The sequence below is a fragment of the Corvus brachyrhynchos genome, unplaced genomic scaffold (assembly GCF_000691975.1).
Source record: "Corvus brachyrhynchos isolate BGI_N302 unplaced genomic scaffold, ASM69197v1 scaffold6, whole genome shotgun sequence".
In the NCBI taxonomy this organism is placed as follows: domain Eukaryota; kingdom Metazoa; phylum Chordata; class Aves; order Passeriformes; family Corvidae; genus Corvus; species Corvus brachyrhynchos.
Window position 1 is genome coordinate 2,385,571 of NW_008238632.1, and position 19,744 is coordinate 2,405,314.

Genomic DNA, 19,744 nt, shown 5'->3' on the forward strand with positions numbered 1-19,744 from the left:
TTAAATACAGATTGTTTGAGTTAGTGTCATGAGTAGTTAAGCAGCCTATGGGGATATCCTGTCTGGAGACTCAGTGTTTTCAGTGGATCTGAATGATTAAGTTTGGTTTTGTTTGGTTGGTTTTGATCCCATTTTTTATCCAGTAATTTAAAAGAGGAGCCTGCTGTCTTCCTGTTTGTTCCACATAAATGGGAAAACATGCAAGTTAAGTGTTTGGATCATCGCCAAGACTGTAAATGAGCCCTATAGCAGCGCTGATGGAAATCATAGCTGAGAGTAGTCTTGTGTATTGGTCAGAGATGGTGTTTCAGAACATACAAATGATTTGTGAGGGAAGGTGGAGCAGTGGAGTAAGGCAAGAATATACTGGCCGATAACTTGTGCTTCTGTCATTTGACTGCATCAGATCGTATGCCCTTTCTCTAGCTAGTGGGTTCCCAGATCTTTTTTTTTACAAACCGTAGCAGTCAAAACTTAGCAGTCTTCTGCTGAAATTCTCTATTGCTTCATAGCAAGGTTTTGATCATCACTTCCTTACTGAACTTGATCTCTGATGTTTCTGTCATTCACGTTACATGCAGGTTTTTTGGCATTTGTGACAGAAAGGAGTATATATATGCACATGTATATATATGCACTAAGTTTTCACAGTTCAGCTCTATAAAAGAGGGAAATTTAAAAAAAAAAAAAAAAGAGGGGAAGAAAGATACTTTGAAGAGCAAAGACTTAAAAGAATGCCTGAACTGGCGTGTCCTTCCGTGCATTGTAGTGTATTGGCATCTGGGTTTTGATCTGTAGAAAGCATTAGATAGTAACACATCCTACAAAGCCAAGATGGGACAAGAGAGCAGAAAATCACATGAAGTAAATAAGGTTTTACAAGAAGGGAAAATCAGGACACACAAACTACTGAATAGGATTAGTCATGGATGTCCATCGCAGCTCTTAGCGTGGTAAGAAGAGATTTGTCAGTAGGAGGTAACAGTTGTCTGTCTCTGTGTTTAGGAACTGTGTTCTACACCTGTGTTTAACCCAGCAGTGTCTGGACAGTACAAATCAGTTTTTCCTTAAGTACTGAATATATATTTTTAGCTGGTTGCTGAGCTCTCACAGCTATTAGAAATGTCAATAAAATCTCAGGGTAATTAATAGTTGAGAAAGTGAGGCCCAACAGCTGACTGTGAGGCTGGCCAGTTTAGAATCCAGTTAGTGCTCAATAAAATTGTTTAACTTCAAAGTTTTAAATTTTGCACATATGGACTGAGCAGCAGATGGAAATATCAGCCCTTAAAGCTTACGTACTTATTAGCCAAATGAGATTATTGAGAGTTTTTATAATTGACTGTTTACTTTCCTGTTGTTCTGTAGAATTTGCTCTGTGGACAGGAAGAGAGGTACCACAGTTCACTTTCACTGGCACTTGTGCATGTACCAGTAAATGTTACGGATTGCAGAGAAATTTGTGGAGTTCCTATCAAGAAATACAAAGTACAGCGTTCTTAATCATTTGCGGTTAGAATTAGATTGCTTTCTCTGGCAAGTTCAAGTGCTCTGTAGCTCGTATATCTCCTTGTAATACTGAGCTGGGCTGTGTAACACTTTTAAGATAAGAAAATCCATTTTGTCCACTTCGAAGAAAAGAGAAACCATGAAGAAGGAACTTGGCTCAGAAACGTTGCTTTGCTCTAAAGATAAATGCTAAATGTCTAAAAAAGAGTTTCTAGTGCAGGCCTATTTAATTCATAAGAGTAGCGTGCCCTTTTTTGTTGTCACTTCCTCTAGTATTTATCCACATTGTTCAACCTCTATTTATGAAGGACTGAGAGTCAAGGCAAGATAATATGTACAGAAAACTGTAAAATTGCCATTACACAATGGTTTACTTGGAACACGTTTTGTAGTAATATCATCTTCTGTAAGAACAGATCAGGCTTCTGATTGGTATTTTATTTATTAAAAAAAAAGCAAACAAACAGAAAACCCTACAGCCTTGGAGTAAGGTGTGACATCCTGTAGTGAAATACAGTTTTTCTGCTGAGAAAAACATTGGTAAAGGTGCAGTGCATTTCAGTGTATAGAAACTTTTCAGTGTGGATCTCAAAATGCAAAACAGTTTATTTATGTCCTCCTTCAGGAAGATGTCACACTCACCTGTGGACAGACTCTTCTGTACTTTGCTTCTAGTTAACACCCAGTAATGTTGACTTATCTGATGGCCCGGATTTCCTTGTGAAGCAGAGAACGGTAGTTCTGAGTAGGGCTGAGAAGTTGTGGGGACCAATACATAAGTGTTAATGTGATTGATATTTGTAATTGTGATTGCTGGTACACTTATCCCAAGAAACTCATACTATTTCAGACCGAGCAAAACATAAATTCTGGTACTGGAGGATTTTATGCTTTGAAGGACAGAAAGCAGTAGCTGAGACTCTGTCTTCTGTGAGGCAGGAGAGATTGGAAAGGAAGACAGGAGGGAAGGAGGACATCTCCAGACATGAAAGGCATCGCACCACAGTTCCTCTCACCGCATTGCCCCACTCATCCATTTGCCCTGGTGGTTCACATCACATTGTCACTCCCCTTCTCTTCAACTGGACTTTTATCAACTCAATTGGGTTGAATTGGGCTTTTAGTTTCTTATTTCTCCTGCTGAATTCAGGACAGGACAAGCCTCCCTTCATGGACTGGGGTTTATGGATTGGTTTTTACTCATTATCAAGTGACTGTAATACACTTACTGGAAATATCCTATGCTCGGAAATCCTCGTGTCATGCAGTAATTAATGGCTTGTTTCACATAATACTTATCTATCTGTGCCACTTAAGTAATAACTTGCACTGTATGCATTTTTCCTTCCTCTTTTGTTATATTGATAGAAATGAATGCAAGGACTGATTATAAATCATGCAAAGCTTGTGGCTAAAATATGAATAGGGGTCCAAGGCCAGAGTTGATCACTGGATGGTCTTGCTTTTGGTGGTCATATGTAGGAGACAGCAATAAGTAATCCATTGGGTGGTGCCTCTAGGGCCAACAGATGTGGCTTCTCAGGAGGATCTCCTCTATCCCAGTAACACACGGTGCTAAGAAGCTTCTGATGCTGTTCTAAGAATTGGAAGGAGATGTGGCTAGAAGCACATGGGTGGGAAAAAGACTCAATAATGATTGAAACTTAATTTTTTTCATTTCCTCTCTTTTGATGCAAGGTCTTGCTCTGTATAACATATACCTCCACCTTTGAGCTGAATGGGAGTTCGGTGTTGAAGATTGCTGAGGTAAGTGCTTCTGTTATACCACAGCTTGTGTCACTTAACCTTTCCCCGCTACCTAGAGTGTATCTTCCATATGTAACCTGAAACTGAGCTAGTCTGAAAAACATCTACTGTCTTTAGGACTGATATTACCTAATGTCTGTTGTTAAGAAATAGTTGCAAGTTGGGCAGGTTTGGGCTTGCATGGGAAGGCACTCTTGGAAGCTGACTGATAATTGTATATTACAGCATTGCACATTTACTACTCCTCATATTTACTTTATTTTGCTTTTTTGCAGTAGAAAGGTTCTCTTGAGTTCTTTATAAAACAGCACTGTGCTGATTTCTTACTGGTTTCAAGTCTAACACTAATGAAGTGTCCTCAAGAGAAGCGTGTAAGCCATAGTGTGCCATGTTAGCACAAGTTCCTCAATGTTCCTTGTGTGTATCTCTTTCCTGACACATCCAAGTAAAACATTTATTATGCTTCTACATCCATTAGGCTATTAGTCACTCTATTCCCTCTAGTCCATTAGATTTTAGTATGAATTAAATTGTAAGGGAGCTTTGGTTGTAGAAAAACATACCTGCAGGCATATTAAGTGAGCCTTTTTTAGGTGGGTGATATTTTTAATACACTCTGTTGCCAGCCATGGGACTGTTTGTTCAGGTTAGAGAAGATGCACAGGAACACTTAATCCTCCTGTGCAACACACACTGCTGTGTGCAGAATCTATTATAAAATTACATTGTTATTACGGTATGGGCAGAGCTAGTGTCTGTGAAGGAATGTAAATATTATTTACATGTCCTACACTCTCAAGTGTCTGTAGACATTTAGAGATGTGTGCCTTCTCATTTTTTTGGTATTTGGCATGGGGGTTTTTGTAAAAAAAACCAACATCCCATGTGAAAATAGCTTACTTTAGCTGGAAGTTACAGTATTTTCTGAGTTTAAGAATAAAACTGACCTTGTGTTATCTTATTGGAAGCTGAGAAAGGAGTTGTAGGGATAACAGGGAACCAAAGAAAACTACCTCCATTTTGTAAAAAATGAGTTTTAACAGGCAAGGATACAACATAAATAGTTCATGTATATAACATATACAGGATAAAAAAAATATAGTAATCATTCTAGATTAGCACAGCTTAGATTTTGGTTTCTCTTGTGCTAGGTGAGACCATAAGGTGTGGGCTATTTTTGGAGGTCTTCGTAAGCCCCATCTGTAGATGCTGCAGCAAGGATGAACTGAATTGCTACTTAAAGCAAGCCACAATTTTTAGATTTCTACTAAACCCTCTTTATGTCAGTGTTGCACACTGAAAAAAATACAGATAATTTCCCCTACTTCAGTTTTTCTCACATATTCTCACAGACTTCCTAACATGCGAGGCAAAAGCTGATGAATTCAGCTTAGTGCATCTCTTTGCTGTAGGTAAAGACCTCTAGATTAAACAAAGTACTTGCTGGCAAAAGCATTTGATGACTCTAAACCCTTCAGCTTTCAATCTTTAAGAGCATTACCTAAGACTGGGGGAAATGGTCAATCAGTCATGGTCTGTATGCTATAAACTGTAGAAATAATCAGAAATAATATTTTCTGTTCTCTCTCTAAACAGCAGGGTTGTTATTCATCAAAAGCATTCTGAAAAATGGTAGTTGTCTTTCACAGATTGATGTGAAACTGCTGTTCTTGGTAGTTGCACTACATTTTCATTCTCAGAAGACTAACCTGGTTTTAAAAAACTTTGCTAGTGTACTGATACAAATTAGGACAATGAGAGTTCTTGTCTTTTATGGTGAGCAAGACTCTAACGCATGATGAGATGTGCCGGCAAGGCAAACAAAACTCATTTCCGTCAGTGAAAGCAGTGTCCGTGAAGGAATGTAAATATTATTTACATGTCCTACACTCCCAAGTGTCTGTAGACATTTAGAGACGTGTTCCTTCTCATTTTTTGGTATTTTGGTACACACCCAGTATTACAAGCAGTAATATTGAGTGTGCTTGCTTCTGTTTGGAGTGTTTGGGGGTACAGTTATTTTCTCCACACTTCTTGAGAAAATACTAGGCCTTAGAGAATTCCTAGGTCTTCCTAAATAGCAAATCCTACCAGGCATGTACATGCTTCCCCAGGTTCCTCCTGCCCCGGCTTTAGGTAAGGCAAAGACTTTAACAGCTGGAATCACTATGCCTTTGTATCTGAATCTTCCAATGTATAAGCAGTAGGAAACAGAAAATCATTTCTCAGTTCAGCATTTGGTTAACCTTCTGACTTGCTTTAAGGGACAGGTGGCAGAGAGGAACTTTCTGTTCCAGTGCCCATGCTATTTAACATTTCTTTCCATGTTGGTCCCTTACTTTTCCTACCCTGCACTCTGTAGCAAGTAGAGCCACTCCACTTTCCAGGATTGGAAAGGTGCTGCCTTTGTTACTGGTAGAACTCTCTGAGGACTACCTCTGACAAACAAAGCTACAGTCTGGCTATTTTGCACTGCCTGAGCATTTGCAATTCATGTGTACAAAACAGTGGCACTCCAAATCTTTCTGAACCTTATCAGCTTCAAATTAAGGAAGCATCCAACATGAAGAGTACTATAATTTGTGGCCTAAGTATTTATTAATAGTATTGAAAATTAATTAATAATAGTATTGAAAATAGATTAACAGTATTAAAAATAGACTAAATCTTCCCCTGTGCACCTTCCCATGCTTGCCTAGACACTTGCAAGAAAATTTAGTTGATGCTGTTGCTTGTTTTTATGTGTGTGTTTGTTGCTCCAGTGTGTCTTTTGGAGGTTTATTTTGATTGACTCTGTTGTGTTTCATTAGCTAACCCTTCTGTGTTTTGCTCTTAGTTGTGTTTTGCATGCCATAGAGCTGGAAGTCCCCGAATGCATGAAATGATCAAAATGTCCATTGCACACCTCTTTGGAGCCCTGAGCTCTCGCATTTTTACTGCTGCTTCTTCATCAGTGGCTTTTCACAAGGTACCTTGCCCAGCCATTTAGAACACAGACCTTCTGTAAGATTGGAACTCAAGTGGACAGTACTGTTGCTTATTAGCTCGCATGCGGAGGGGAGAGAATAAGGAGGTACCAACCATGCTCTTTCCAGAAAGTCAGCCTACCTCTAAGAATGGTATTCCATTAATTAATTCAGGTACTCTAGAAAAAGTCTTACCGCTCAAAAAGAATGATCTCCACTGGAATGGTTTGGCCTCTGTGAAGGGCTGTATGTGGTTAGCAGGCTTTTAGGGTTATTTGTCCGCTGGAGTTCAAGTGATAGGTGAATGACAGGCAGAGTTGGTCCAGACCAGCTTACAAGAACATCTGCATCACTGACTGATTGATAGCTTGGTTTCATTTCAGTGGCAGTTAGAAAGAATCAAGAGTCTTGTTTGTGTGCCCATGGCCGTATTGATTAGACTGTGTAATCAGATCACTTTAATTTTTCCCTCTTAAAAACTCATCCTCATTAGGGAACTATAAAAATGACTTTACATCATATAATACCCTTCTCATTCAAAAATGTACACCAGGTGCATTTATGTATACTTCTGATGCATATAATTTATACTGTATATTTATATTTTTAATAATTTATATTTTTAATAATTTTTTCAAAGCTAGTTCAATTTATATTTACAGTTCTTGCTAGCTATATATCTAAACAGTGGCAGAATGAAACCACTAAAACTGAAAAATATAAAAGTATGTGAGCAATTGTTTAGTTTTTTTTTTTCTTTTTTGGTTGGTTGCTTGGTTTGGATTTTGGGAATTCTTCTTGTGGTCATAGTGAACGATAAAGCTTAGTGTAGGACAAAGGACCAAAACTGCTTCCTCAAAAAGACTGTATTGTACAGTTCTGTCACAAACCCACTCAGCTCCATCAAGACGTTTATCTACTTAGTAGTTACTGTGCAGTGTGCTTAAACTGTTTGCTCCAGTTACAGAGACCCAACACCTCCCATGAAGTATCTGATGAAGGATAGAACCTGCGCTTTTCAGTGTGCTGTCCACAGGATCCTAGCTGTGTAACACTTTGGCAGCCATTTGTGCTGGGGCAAAGGTCAAGCACCTCTCCGGGCACAGCACATTGACAGAAAACTGCCACCAGCTGGGCATGGAGTTGGGATGATCCATCAGTGTTCTTCTACTGCTACCTTGGCTCCCATGGGATCTCTGAGCAGAGGAGCCCTCTGCTGGATTGCCAGTTATTAAAAGGCAATTGTTTGTGTTATTTATGGTAAAGTGCTCTTGTATTTTCTGTGTTAAGAAAGGCCTTCAAAGGCTTTCAGATGTGTTACAGTATGTAATAATTGCCACAGAAAAAGTGGCAAATACCTGTACATCAGAAGCCACATGCTTGAAGAATTGGAAGGTATTTAACATTGCAGACATAGACTTGCAGAGGGGTAGTTACAGTAAGTATCAAGAAATGAACAATCAAAGCAGCATTTAATGAATTCTGTACAGAGCAAGGCAAGTACCAAAATCACTTGGGTTTGACAGGAGACTTTGCTGGTTTTGCCCCACCATTTCTGCAGCTGTGAGACTGATGAATTGCAGGCTGCTTCTAGATGCTGCTTACTTGGTTTCCATACTGCTGAAAACTTTAATGCGCTAATAAAGCAATGAGAAATAGTAAGGAAGGCTGACTCTCTGCATGCAAGAGACCTTGGTATCCTCCTAAAATGTGTTCCTGGCAAGTGACAGTTCATCTCTTTGTACTGCTGTCTTGTTTCCTCATCAGGTTTGCATTGAGACATATGTATCTAGCTGTCACCAGCGGAGCATTAACACCGCTGTGCGGGCAACCCTCAGCCAAATGTTGAGTGACTTGACTTTACAGTTACGACAAAAGCAGGAAAACATGGTGAGCCTTCTGGCATCAACAAATGGTTCCATGTCCATGGCTGCGTACCGTTTTGTTTCTCTGAATGCCTTATGGCTTTTATTTGACACTTCCTCAATTAATCCTGTTTAAAAGCTTTTTTGAGCTCTGATTATGCCTGCCTCAGAGCTCTCACATTGTCAGCTCTAGCTGGCTGGTTTGGTTTTTTTTTCCTTCCATTATCCAAAACAGACTTTGTTCTGATGTCAGGCTGCCTCAGCCTTTTCCATTCTTTTATTTTGTTTGCTTGTTTTTCTAACGTTTATTGAAATCCTTCTGCCAGAAGTTTTTGCATGACAAATATTTATGTAACAAGAGCAGATTCTCAATTAAGGAAAGTATAATTGAAGTTTTTCTTCCACTTTTTTAATAGAAGATAATTTTAAGTTAATAAGACTCTTTTTTTCTTTGTTAGCAAAAAAAAATTTATTTATTTCATTATTAAAATCCATAAGAGCTGTTTGAATGACATCCAAGCACATTTTCAGCAAAACTGTAAATGTTCTGGGTAAATGTGGAATTACATTGGCTTCTTACATTTGTTTGTACTGCTTTGTATAATATCATATTGTCAAAGAAGTACTATTTGTAAAAGCCAGTTTCTATTTATTAGGAAATTTTAAGGACTGTAGTTGCACAGATTTCTTTTCCTTACATCTGCTTTGGGTTAAGATGATCACGTCTATTTTGGATTAGTAGACTAGATTGCTTTTATCCTGCTGAGCAATGGCAAAAAGAATTAATCAGTTTAAGTAAACTTGTCTTCTGTTTGTGCTAAGTAGGTTCATTTTACCAGCCAAAGCATTTACCCAAAAAAACCCTCAAACAAACAAAACCAGTTTGGGTCTGCAAATTCAATTTTGTTAGTTCTTTTCTTAGCTGAGGAGTAGGTAAAAGGGTATGAGAGCTGCATGTAGTTCCTGGCAGTTTGTTACTGATGCTTGAGAGAAGAACTTGGCTTGACCCTGTTGTGCACTGGTAGGAAGAATCCCATACCACAGCTGAACCAAACGATATAAGAGCTCATTTCCATTTCCTGACTGCCATTAATTCTGTTGATACTGTAACATTAGCATTGTCAGTGTTCTAAACTCTCTAATACTCCATTGATTTTGGTTTCTAAGTAGTTGTGAAGTCTAAACTATGCTTTCCTCTCAGTTATTTTCAATGCAATTTACAAGCCTAATTATTACTGAGTTGTTTTAGGTGTAGGAAATCCCTTAAGGACTTACAAAGCTTTCAACATCATTGAGATGCAATTTCCTTAAATCTAAATGACTGTTAAATCTGATCTTAAGGAATTTTTTAAAATGTTTTGCAAAAGCTTCACTTAAAAACCCTAGCAAACAAAAAACCCGAAATAGATAGAGGACATGAATTTAAGAAAGTTCTGCTGTTAAGTTATTGCTTCTATAGTGTTCTTCTGCTCCTTGCACCAATTACACCACCTTTGTCTTTCCTCGACAGACAGCTGAAAACCCTGACACCTTGCAGAAATTCAAGAGTCAAGGTAATACTTTTTTAGTGACTCCTTCCAATCCAACTTTTTTATTCTTAACTTTCCTTTTATCAACACAGTGCTGTTTGATGTCATGGGAGTTGCACCCTTAGGGTTTCATAACTTCTCCATAGTTTGGTGTTCTCTCTGTTCCCTGTGGTAGGAGCTGAGACAGTCCTGTTAGCTCCTGATATTTTCAGTTGTGTCTTCATTTGGACCATGGTAACAGCATTGTACTCAACATAGTAATAAATTTTTGTTTCAAGGTGCTAACTTCTGTAATTAAGGAGTTCCAGTGGTCTGGAAAAAATTTTAGTAAGTGCCTTTACTTCCTGAAATGAAATAGATTCACAGAGTAGGATGTGGAATCTGAAAATGATTATTTTATTTCAGTCATATATTATATTATATGATTATATAATGACTACTTTTGAAAGTGCATCACTATTGAAGGTGTGTTTACACTTGCCAGGTGATTCTTTTACAAGAGAATGTTCTTCTATTCCCATTGTAGCTTTACTTTCAACATCTTCTAGTGAGAAAAGATAGTCCCTGCTTTTGACCTTCACAGAGCATTTCTGTAGGAGAACTTGTGTGAATGAAGACTAAAATCTTTGAAGAGCACAAGCATTCTTTTATAAGATCAGAACATGGTCAGACATTAGAAGTTGTGTAAGAGAGAGAAGCTGCAGGGAGAGATACAGAAATTGGCTGCTGTGTAGAAATACTGGGGCCTATCTTTTTTATTATTTAATTGTATACTTATTTTATTATCTGAATTTGATTTCAGCTAACCTTCTGTAAATGCATGTAAGCAATTAATGCTCTCTCCGGAGTTAATACTGCTGCTTTTGCATTTTGTGGCGATCACTTTCCAATCTAGGACTTTCCTACTGCATCTTCTCTATGAATTTTGGTAGCCCTGGCCCTTGTTTAGAAGCTCTGACCAGCTCTGATGCCATTAAGGTTGTAATCCAGCTGCTCATATGTAATGCTTCTGATCTTTGTCCTTTTTGGAGGTACTTCAGCTGAGTCTCTTTGTGATGATGTTGTATCTGTCCTCAGTGTGCTCTGTGAGAAGCTCCAGGCTGTCATAAAGTGAGTTATTTAAATTTATACTTTCAATTTATTACCTGGAGATTGAGAGTTTCACTGATGCATGTGATTGTACTGTTGTAGTTCTGGAATTATGGATCAAAGCTGTGCTTCAATGAAGTGTTTACTACAGAAAGTATTGTTCATGATGCATTAATTTAATCCTCGCTTGAATTGAGGAGCTAATTTGCCTTCTTTGTGCACTGTTCAGCTTTAAAGAGCTTCCAGCAAATCTAATCTGTGGCTAACTTCCATACAGCAGCAAAATACTAATCCATGGAGAAGTTTTCTTCTCTGGCTGGAATAGCCATCATAGAGAGAATAACAAGTACAAGAGCCATGGAAAGACCTAACAGAAACTATATTTAGAATTAATAAATCTGTCCTTCTTAGGCAAGCATTTATCCAGTTGAAGTAATTTGTATTATCAAATAATTCTTCCAATTTAGGAATATCATACACTCTACCTACTTGAAAATGCACGATCTTAACTTTTAAAATGTGGTTGTTATGGACAGTGTGTTATATGCTCTACAATTTTCAGAAGCTACCAGAGGCGAGGATAGCACAGGCATCTGTGTGCAGTTCTACAGACTTTCTTCCCATGAGTGTCCCTAATAACAGCAAAATTACAGAGGAGTGCCTTTCTTAGCATTATTTAATCAGTGTCAGCATCTGGGAGAATAAAATCAAGAGTGCAGGGATGCCCTGTGCATGCCCATGCAAGTGTCAACTGCAAGATGATGGTCATCTGCATGAAGACACATTGTAAGAAAAGCTGTTGGCAAAAAAGGCATCTGTACCTGGAGTGCCTGTGCCTTTCCAGATAGGCATGGACTGTTGTGAGGAAAAATTTATCACCTTTAAAATATATGAGAAGCCAGCAGTTTTCAACCTTCCATAGCACAGAGTTATAAATCTAGCTTTGAGCCTCAGGATTTAGTGTTTTCTGCATGGCTTGTGAAACAGATATTGCTCTACTTGGAAGAAAATTCATATATGTGAACAAAAGGAACTCAGGCTGTGATAGAAAACCAGGTATTTCTTACTCCTTAATTTCAGTTAAGATAAATCCATTCTTTACAGCTTCCTTGACCTACAATCATGTATCAGAAAATGCATTCCTCCAGCTCTCATCTCTGACCAGAAGAGAGTTATTAAATCCTAGTTTTCTCAGAAGTGCAAACCAGACTGTGGGTGCAGTTGCCATGGAATGCTCCTTTCATAAGGCAGACCTCAGCCTTGCTTGTCTCCTGGATCCTGCAGTTAATGTTAAGAGTAGGCACAGGCAAAGTGCATGTTACAAGTATATCAGTTCCAGGTGTCCACAGGTTCTTTAATATTATTTCTCATGAGGCTTTCTTTGAGTTTATGGTTCTGACAGAGTAACTGGCAAGGCCCTGAAAGCCATGTTATCGTGTTATCATGCCTGTAGGCATTGACTTTTGACCATTGTGGCCACCACCATGAAAAAAAAATAAAATAACCAGAAGAGAGTAGCCTAAACATGCTTCAGATTGCCTGAAGAAACTACCCAATAGTCCAAAATCTTCAGTTGTCTCCTTTTCCTCTGTTTGAGGCTTCCTTCCCAAGGTTTTAGATTGAATTTGAGTAATTATTTGGGTTTTATTCTTCCTCTTTTTTCACTTTTTTTTTGGTAGTAGTAGATCATTGGCATGTGGTCAGTACAAGGTAAATGGGATGATGCAGGTGATCACACCGTTGTAAATTGATAGAGAGAAGCAAAATAAATCACTGCTGTAAATTACAGTATAATTTTCAAGTGAACTAAAGTGGTTGTTTTAGAAAATTAAATAGTCTTTGTTTTAATATGATGTGAATGGCATCTTTTCTTTGCCAGTGACAATCGTCAACTTCAGCTTCTTTACTTGGAGTGCATCCTCTCCATGCTAAACAGCTCCTCCCCCAGCATGCACCAGCACAAAGGATTCACTGATCTAATATGGTGAGTACATCTGAAGACTAACGCAAATACTCAGTTTGTAAATGTAAAAGGACCTGCTCCCACCAGCCATGCAAACAAACCAGTAAAAAGTCTCCAGGTGTGAGCAGACCTTGCTGTTAACCTATTAATTTTCTCCGTTTTCGTTTCTTTTCTTCTTTGCCTTTGTTTTGCAAGTTCTTCTACTAAGAGTTTGGATTAAAAGGCAGAGATGCTACGTTGTTCTTCGGACTTAGATGTTTATTATCTTCTTATCTGTAGCACAGCTGCACAGGATGTGCCTCTTAGTTAACAAGGTGGAAAATGGCTCTAACTTCCAAGGTCTTTTAAGGTCCCAATCACACAATTATGAAATGCCAACTAAGTTGTTTTTACTTATAATCCAATAACTAACTATTCATGATCCACACTGCGGGTTTTTTGACCCAATACCAGAACACCCAGATTTGTGAAGGAGAAAAGAAGGAGAACAAATCCCCACCCAAAATCCTCCATATTGTTATACATATATATATTGTTATATCCCAGAAACCTAAATTCTCTAAACCCAGGGTTCCAACATTAACCTACTATCAGTTCTTTCTGTGCCTCATATAAAATTGGTTAGGACCACCTGCTCAGCTACCACATTAAATCCCGGTGGTGAATTATCACTGTAATGAAGTCTAATGGATTTAGCCAGAGCAGAAAATCTCTTATGCTTTCTGCAATAGTTTGGATTTGTGTGTGGCATTAAACATAGAGATGCTCTGCTTTTCATAGGAGGGTACTGTTGAGATTCTTAATGTTCTGATACAATAATATAGGAAGGTAAGCAAAATTAATGTCAAATATGTGCTGGTGAACAAAAATCCTTATTATGACCTGCATCGTTGTATAAGTGTTGAGGCTAAATAGTCTTAATGGTGCTTCTATTTTATCAAGAAGTTCTCCTTTTTAATACACTTCACCAGAAAAGCTTGATACCTTTGGTTTTCATATCTACCTCTAAATTGTTTGATACCATCACCTCAAAGCACCTGAAGTAATCCTTCTTTCCTTGTGATTGAAATAGTGGGATTTTTATTGCCTGTGGATAATTGAGTTACAGTAATAAAGCAAGAATGTAAGTAATATGCAGTTCCTTGCAGTCTGTGCCCATCTTGTGACCTAGTCAGGTGATTGTATTAAGGAGAGATATATGTGACTGTTAATGTGTTTCTTGTGCTTTTACCCTGTGATTTTTGAAACTCAAGTGTGTGCCTTGGTCCCAATTCTAAGGATACAACATGTAGAGGCACCCATAACTCCCCCTGCTGTCCCAGGAACATCAGTGGCTGCAAGACTGGGAGGTCTTTAGACTGGTAACACTTGGCAGTGTTGCACAAGGACTCAGTGCTGAGGCCTCTTGGAGCTCTAACATAAGAGCAGAACTCCCTCTCTCATGGCAGATTCATTTCAGAGGTTTCTGCCTTTGAATTTCACCCAACCCTTTTGTGACAGATTGTGGGGCTATCCTATAAGCAAGGTCACTGAAATGATCTCAGTTAAAAGAAAGCACTTGCTATTTTATTTTTAATTTACATCATTTTGATGATCCTGTTTATGCTGCAAATGTACAGGTGTTTGTGTCTGTAACTGTGTACCATGAGGGCAAGCCATCAGGGGTGGGACTTTTTAACCTGCACTGCTGCCAAAGAATGAATATGCATGCTTCAGCTACCTGCTTAAGTGGGGGGAAAAAAAACCCAAAACACTAGGAAGATGTGAAACAGTTTAAACTGCAAACATGATTTTGAACATTTTGTACACACTAATACATTACCTGTCTAGTGAAGTTGTGATCCAAACTGGTAGCTGTCATTGCTCTTTAAAGAGCTGTTGCCTACATGCACACAGGTTTCACTCTGACTGGCACTTTTTAGTCAGTTCTCAACAGAAGATAAAGAAGGGAGCAGATAGAGAAGATTTAGCTCTGTGTTCTGACAGCATTCTCCATAGTTTGATACAGAAACACTTTGATAAGACTAAGATGTGTGGGGAATATATTGCTGTTGCAACCTGTGATTATGCCTGCTTTGAGACAGGCATGTTTCTTAAGCAGTGAATTGATATGTTTTGAAATGTACTTGATTGGAGAAATAAATGGAATAAGCAGATTCAAAGTCATTATCTGATGTCCTATTAAAAGCTGTTTTTCCTTCTGTGACTTGAGAAAGCTGAGCTGTTTCAACAATCTTGTTAAGAGAAGCAATGAAAATTCAGGACTGCAAAAAATCTTGAGAAAATAAAATGTACTTACCTATGAGGATGTATTTTATGAATTGTTACTTGTAATTGGGTGCTTGCTCTAGGCACTCGTTTGAACCTCTGAGACGTGGGTGAAAACCAGATTTGGGACTCATTCTCAGGCAGCCCTTGGCTTCTTAATTTAAGGTCTTGCAGACTGAAGTAAAATGTCAAGTGTGTGAGTGCAAAGCTGAAATAACGTCTAATGGAGCAAAGTGCTGAGCTGGCTTTTGTTCCACAGAAGAGTGATCTGCTCGTGTTGAATCACTTAACATGAGTGCTCATGCAGAAAGACAGTTGAAGGAAGGATGGGTATTTACTGTGTAGTGGCATATGAGTGGTATAATGCGCACTTTGAGTTATTGTAGACGGCTTTAATTATGTTCTCAAAAGACAGCCAAACAAGCTCACAACTAAGGGTGCTAAAATAAATGCATGTGCAGCTCAGTGATGGAACATTCAGCCTTCTAGTTAACATAGATTAGTTCTTGTTTAGTCAGGTTTTTTTAAAGCTCCCAAGCTGGACTGAAAAAGAGACACTTAGCAGCAGAAGCCTAGAATTTCTGCCTTGTGATAGGCTGCAGCCAGTGAAAGAGGCAGGCATACTATCCTGCAAAGGGACAGCAGTGTGCAGCAACATGAACTTGCAAAATCAGTACCATGTTTCTACAGCACACAGAGGTATTTCCATATGGACTAGCATGCTGATGCTTGGGAGATGAAAAAAGTCTGGCATAATTTGTTTTTCTATCTAACCACTGCTGTTTGACTGATCATTAAAACAAGAGTGTGTATCTCATTTAGCCATGGGCTATTTTCAATCTGTTCTTGTGAGAGTATTTTTTTCCAGTTACCATCTGCTGCTTTTCTCTTTCTCAGGAAGCAACTGTGTCCAGCCCTAATAGTAATCCTGGGAAATCCAATCCATGACAAAACTATCACCTCTGCCCACAGTAGCATCTGCCTTGAGGCTGATTCACCTTCCTCAGGGATCTCTGATCATGGCCGGGGTTCAGGTTGTTCTTCCACAGCACCTGCCCTTAGTGGGCCCGTTGCACGGACCATATATTATATTGCAGCAGAACTGGTTCGACTGGTGGGGTCAGTGGAATCCATGAAGCCTGTGCTACAGTCTCTGTATCACCGAATATTGCTTTACCCACCACCTCAACATCGAGTAGAAGCCATCAAAATTATGAAAGAGGTAGGGTAATCACATGTGCAAATCCAGACATGTAAAACAAAATGTTTGTTTAACAGTAAGTGTTCCTGATATGTGCATACCAATCCATTTCAAACCTTCTCACATAGGGATGTTGAAATTGTCCTTTCTGAGCACAACTGGTATGTCAGTAGCACTCTGACAAATAGCTTTATGCAGTTGTAATAGCTGTATTTGTCTCCATAATGCAAGCTACTCTGGCAGCTCCATCACTGCTCATGCTGTGGTGCGTGTGGAGCAGATCCTGTCACTGAGTCATGACTGCTCTTTTGGGTGAGATAGAGCATTACGATCCAGTTCACAACTCCTTTGGCATCTTTCCCCAGACACATCCTCACAGTGTGGTTTCCAGGCATTAAGGTCCATATATGCTTTGATAACATGCCAGGTTTTTGAAATCCAGTTTCTTGGAGCTTTTTTTGAATAGACACAAGAAAGCTGCCAATGTCTTAAGAACCCATTTCAAGACCAGTCCATTCTGGCTTTTTGCCCAGTGCCTCTGAGAGCACTAAAACTGGAGCACTGGGAGTCTTACTTGAACACTATCTGAAACCTTGGACTCTTCCATTCCACATGGGCACCTTTCTTCTCATGTTGTGGAACACAAGGCAATTCATGTAATTTGTAGGAACAGTGGTATCTCCTAGAGAATTTTTCATCTAGCTTGTGCATACCGAGGCTGTTCTGTTTCTGAAAAATCTTTCTTAACACCACACAGCCACCCACTTCATTGCTGTCTAAACTAGCAGTCATCCTATCATTGTCTTTCTCTAATTTTAAACAGTAGCAAGGTGGTAATTGAAGTTTTAGGGAAAGCTTAGTGTAATGTTGTTTTGTGTAGGATGTACCTGTTGCCTCTTTGGGCTCATTAGTACATGCTTGTTTGTATTTCCTGGTGGGCATTAACAAGATGCCACCCAGCAGGCTGAGTCTGAAGGAATCACTTTGCGTATCTTTGCATGATTCCATCATTTTGTAACTAGGTGACTGAGGAGAAAGGCTTCCTTTGGTATAAACTATAATAAAAAATAACTTATGTAGGCATAAAAATTGTCTTGTGGATAGTATCAGATGAAAAAAATTCAGTCAAAAATGTAAAGCACTGGAGAACTTTCTAAATGTGATCCTTCCTGAATATTCTCCTTTACTTGCTTTTCTGCCTTTAAAAAGAGGAAAGGTAGCTTTAATAAGTAGAACATCAGTGTGCTGTTTTCCTTTGCTGTGAGAAATTACAGTAGTGCTACCTTGGGTTCCAGGGCTTGATAGAATTATGACTTATTTATTGTATTTAAATAGTGCTTAGATAATCTACTTAATTCCATTTCCTTTCCTTTCAGATACTTGGCAGTCCTCGGCAGCTTTGTGATTTGGCAGGGCCCTGCTCTTCTGAGTCAGAATCCAAGAAGAGGTCTATTTCTAAAAGAAAGTCCCATCTGGATCTTCTCAAGCTGTACGCTTTGTTTCCTCCTTTAGCCTCTTCTGTCTTAAACCTGTGCACACCGAACACTTAAGCAGTTCAGGAGCATACCCAATATGAGCCAGGGTATCTGCCTGGTTAAATAACCTCTGAAAATGGAAAAGGTTGCTTGGTTTGTCATCAGTCTGGGCCTGTTTGTAAAGATGTGGATAACTACCTTGTGGAGTTTGCCAAAATTCCCACATATGTTGGTATACAGCTGAAAATTTTTGGGTATGGGTCCATAAACTTGCAGTGAAATAAATGTGTGTTTCTTTAGAGGTACATTTCTAAAATGAAGTCAGAGGAGGTCATAGAAAATTTAAACATTGTCAGATCAAGCAAGAAGGGTTCTCAGTTCCTATGAAGATCATATCTTGTAGATAAGATCATTTTCAGGATACAGATGGGTTTAAATTTAGTTCAGCTGGGTGCTGAGATTTTTTTTTTTCAGTTTAAGTGCTTGTCTATAAGAGAGAATATGCTGTGCATGCCGGTATAAATGCATGGTAACTGTTTCCCTTGTTGGCACTCCCTTTATAGAATGACCATGTTTGCATGGAAGACTTAATAATTTGTTGTAATACTAATTGTCTTTCTCAGGAATAATCTTAAAGGATAAGTTCACTTCTTTTTTTCCTGGTTATGGAGAAATGGTGTTGAATGATGGTGGTGTGCTTGCCACACATGTTGCATCACTTAAATAAACTCTGTATTGATTGTAGTGTCATGGATGGGATGACGGAAGCGTGCATCAAAGGTGGTATTGAGGCGTGTTATGCTTCGGTGTCCTGCGTCTTTGCCCTGCTTGGAGCATTAGATGAGCTGAGCCAAGGGAGGGGTCTTAGTGAAGAGCAGATCCAGCTGCTGCTCCAGCGCTTAGAAGAATTGAAGGATGGGACCGAGACAAGCAGGGACTCCATGGAGATCAATGATGCTGACTTCAGGTGGCAGAGACGCATCCTGTCCTCAGAAAACCCTGCCTGGGAGTCAGGAAATGAGAAGAGTCCTGATATTAGCATTAGTGTTACCACAGACACTGGTCAGACTACTTTGGAAGGGGATATGGGACAAACAACTCCAGAGGATAATCCAGAAAGTCAAAAAAACTCCTTGCCATCTCCAACTGGACATGAAAGCAAAGAGATTCATTACAGAGAACCAGAGTCAGAAACCATTGACCAGCCAGATGTTGTTCAAAGAAGCCACACCATCGTCTATCCAGATATAACTAACTTTTTATCAGTTGACTGCAAGACCCGTTCCTATGGATCCCGATACAGTGAAAGTAACTTCAGTGTAGATGACCAGGACTTTTCTAGGACTGAGTTTGATTCATGCGATCAGTATTCCATGGCAGCAGAAAAGGATTCGGGCAGGTCTGATGTCTCAGACATAGGCTCTGACAATTGCTCCCTGGCTGATGAGGAGCAGACACCACGGGATTGCCCAGGTCACAGGTCCTTACGCACTGCTGCTCTCTCTCTCAAATTGCTGAAGAGCCAAGAAGCAGACCAACACAGTGCACGGCTCTTTATCCAGTCACTTGAAGCGCTTCTTCCTCGGCTTATAGCTCTTCCCAGCATAGAAGAAGTGGATGGAGCACTACAGAGCTTCTCTTCAACATTCTGCTCAGGTTTGCAAGCAAATATTTACTGTCTAACCAGCATGCACACTCTGACAGCACTGTACACAGATTCCCTTGTGGGATTTCATCTTCAGAGAACATATCCAGAATAAGGAGGTTTGGGCTTTACACCATACATGCCTCCACAGCAACACACTTCATTTAGGGCAAAGCAAATTGAATATGCAGGTGCTGATTCAAAGGGAGGTAAATCCATTGACTCTTAACAGGCTCTGGATTATATCCTGAATCAATAAAGAAATGGAATTAGATACCTCTTTACAGGTTTGTGAAGATCTGTTGAGAAGCTTTGCACATTAAACAGAGGTTGGGGTTTCCCCTTAGCATGAGAGGGCTGTGGGAAGTACCATCACCCGTTTTGAATAAGTAGCTTAGTACATCACCGCACTGTTATTATTAGTAATGCCAGCCTCACAAAGAGGGTGATAATAATTCCACAGCAGC

General features: G+C 39.3%; 1 protein-coding gene across 9 annotated transcripts in view; it reads left to right on the forward strand.

Moving 5' to 3' along the window:
• Window positions 1-19,744, forward strand: part of ARFGEF3 (ARFGEF family member 3) — a 91,770-nt gene that overhangs the window by 30,203 nt on the left and 41,823 nt on the right. For 4 of the 9 annotated variants that reach the window (XM_017737247.1, XM_017737239.1, XM_017737240.1 and 1 more), the window contains exons 5-13: window positions 3,208-3,276; window positions 6,113-6,244; window positions 8,010-8,132; window positions 9,618-9,660; window positions 10,668-10,746; window positions 12,605-12,709; window positions 15,854-16,178; window positions 17,534-17,646; window positions 18,378-19,288. In XM_017737247.1, coding sequence (XP_017592736.1) covers window positions 3,208-3,276; window positions 6,113-6,244; window positions 8,010-8,132; window positions 9,618-9,660; window positions 10,668-10,746; window positions 12,605-12,709; window positions 15,854-16,178; window positions 17,534-17,646; window positions 18,378-19,288 — 1,900 coding nt within the window. The remainder of the gene's footprint in view (window positions 1-3,207; window positions 3,277-6,112; window positions 6,245-8,009; window positions 8,133-9,617; window positions 9,661-10,667; window positions 10,747-12,604; window positions 12,710-15,853; window positions 16,179-17,533; window positions 17,647-18,377; window positions 19,289-19,744) is intronic. The other 5 variants (XM_017737242.1, XM_017737244.1, XM_017737243.1 and 2 more) reach the window with 3 other exon arrangements.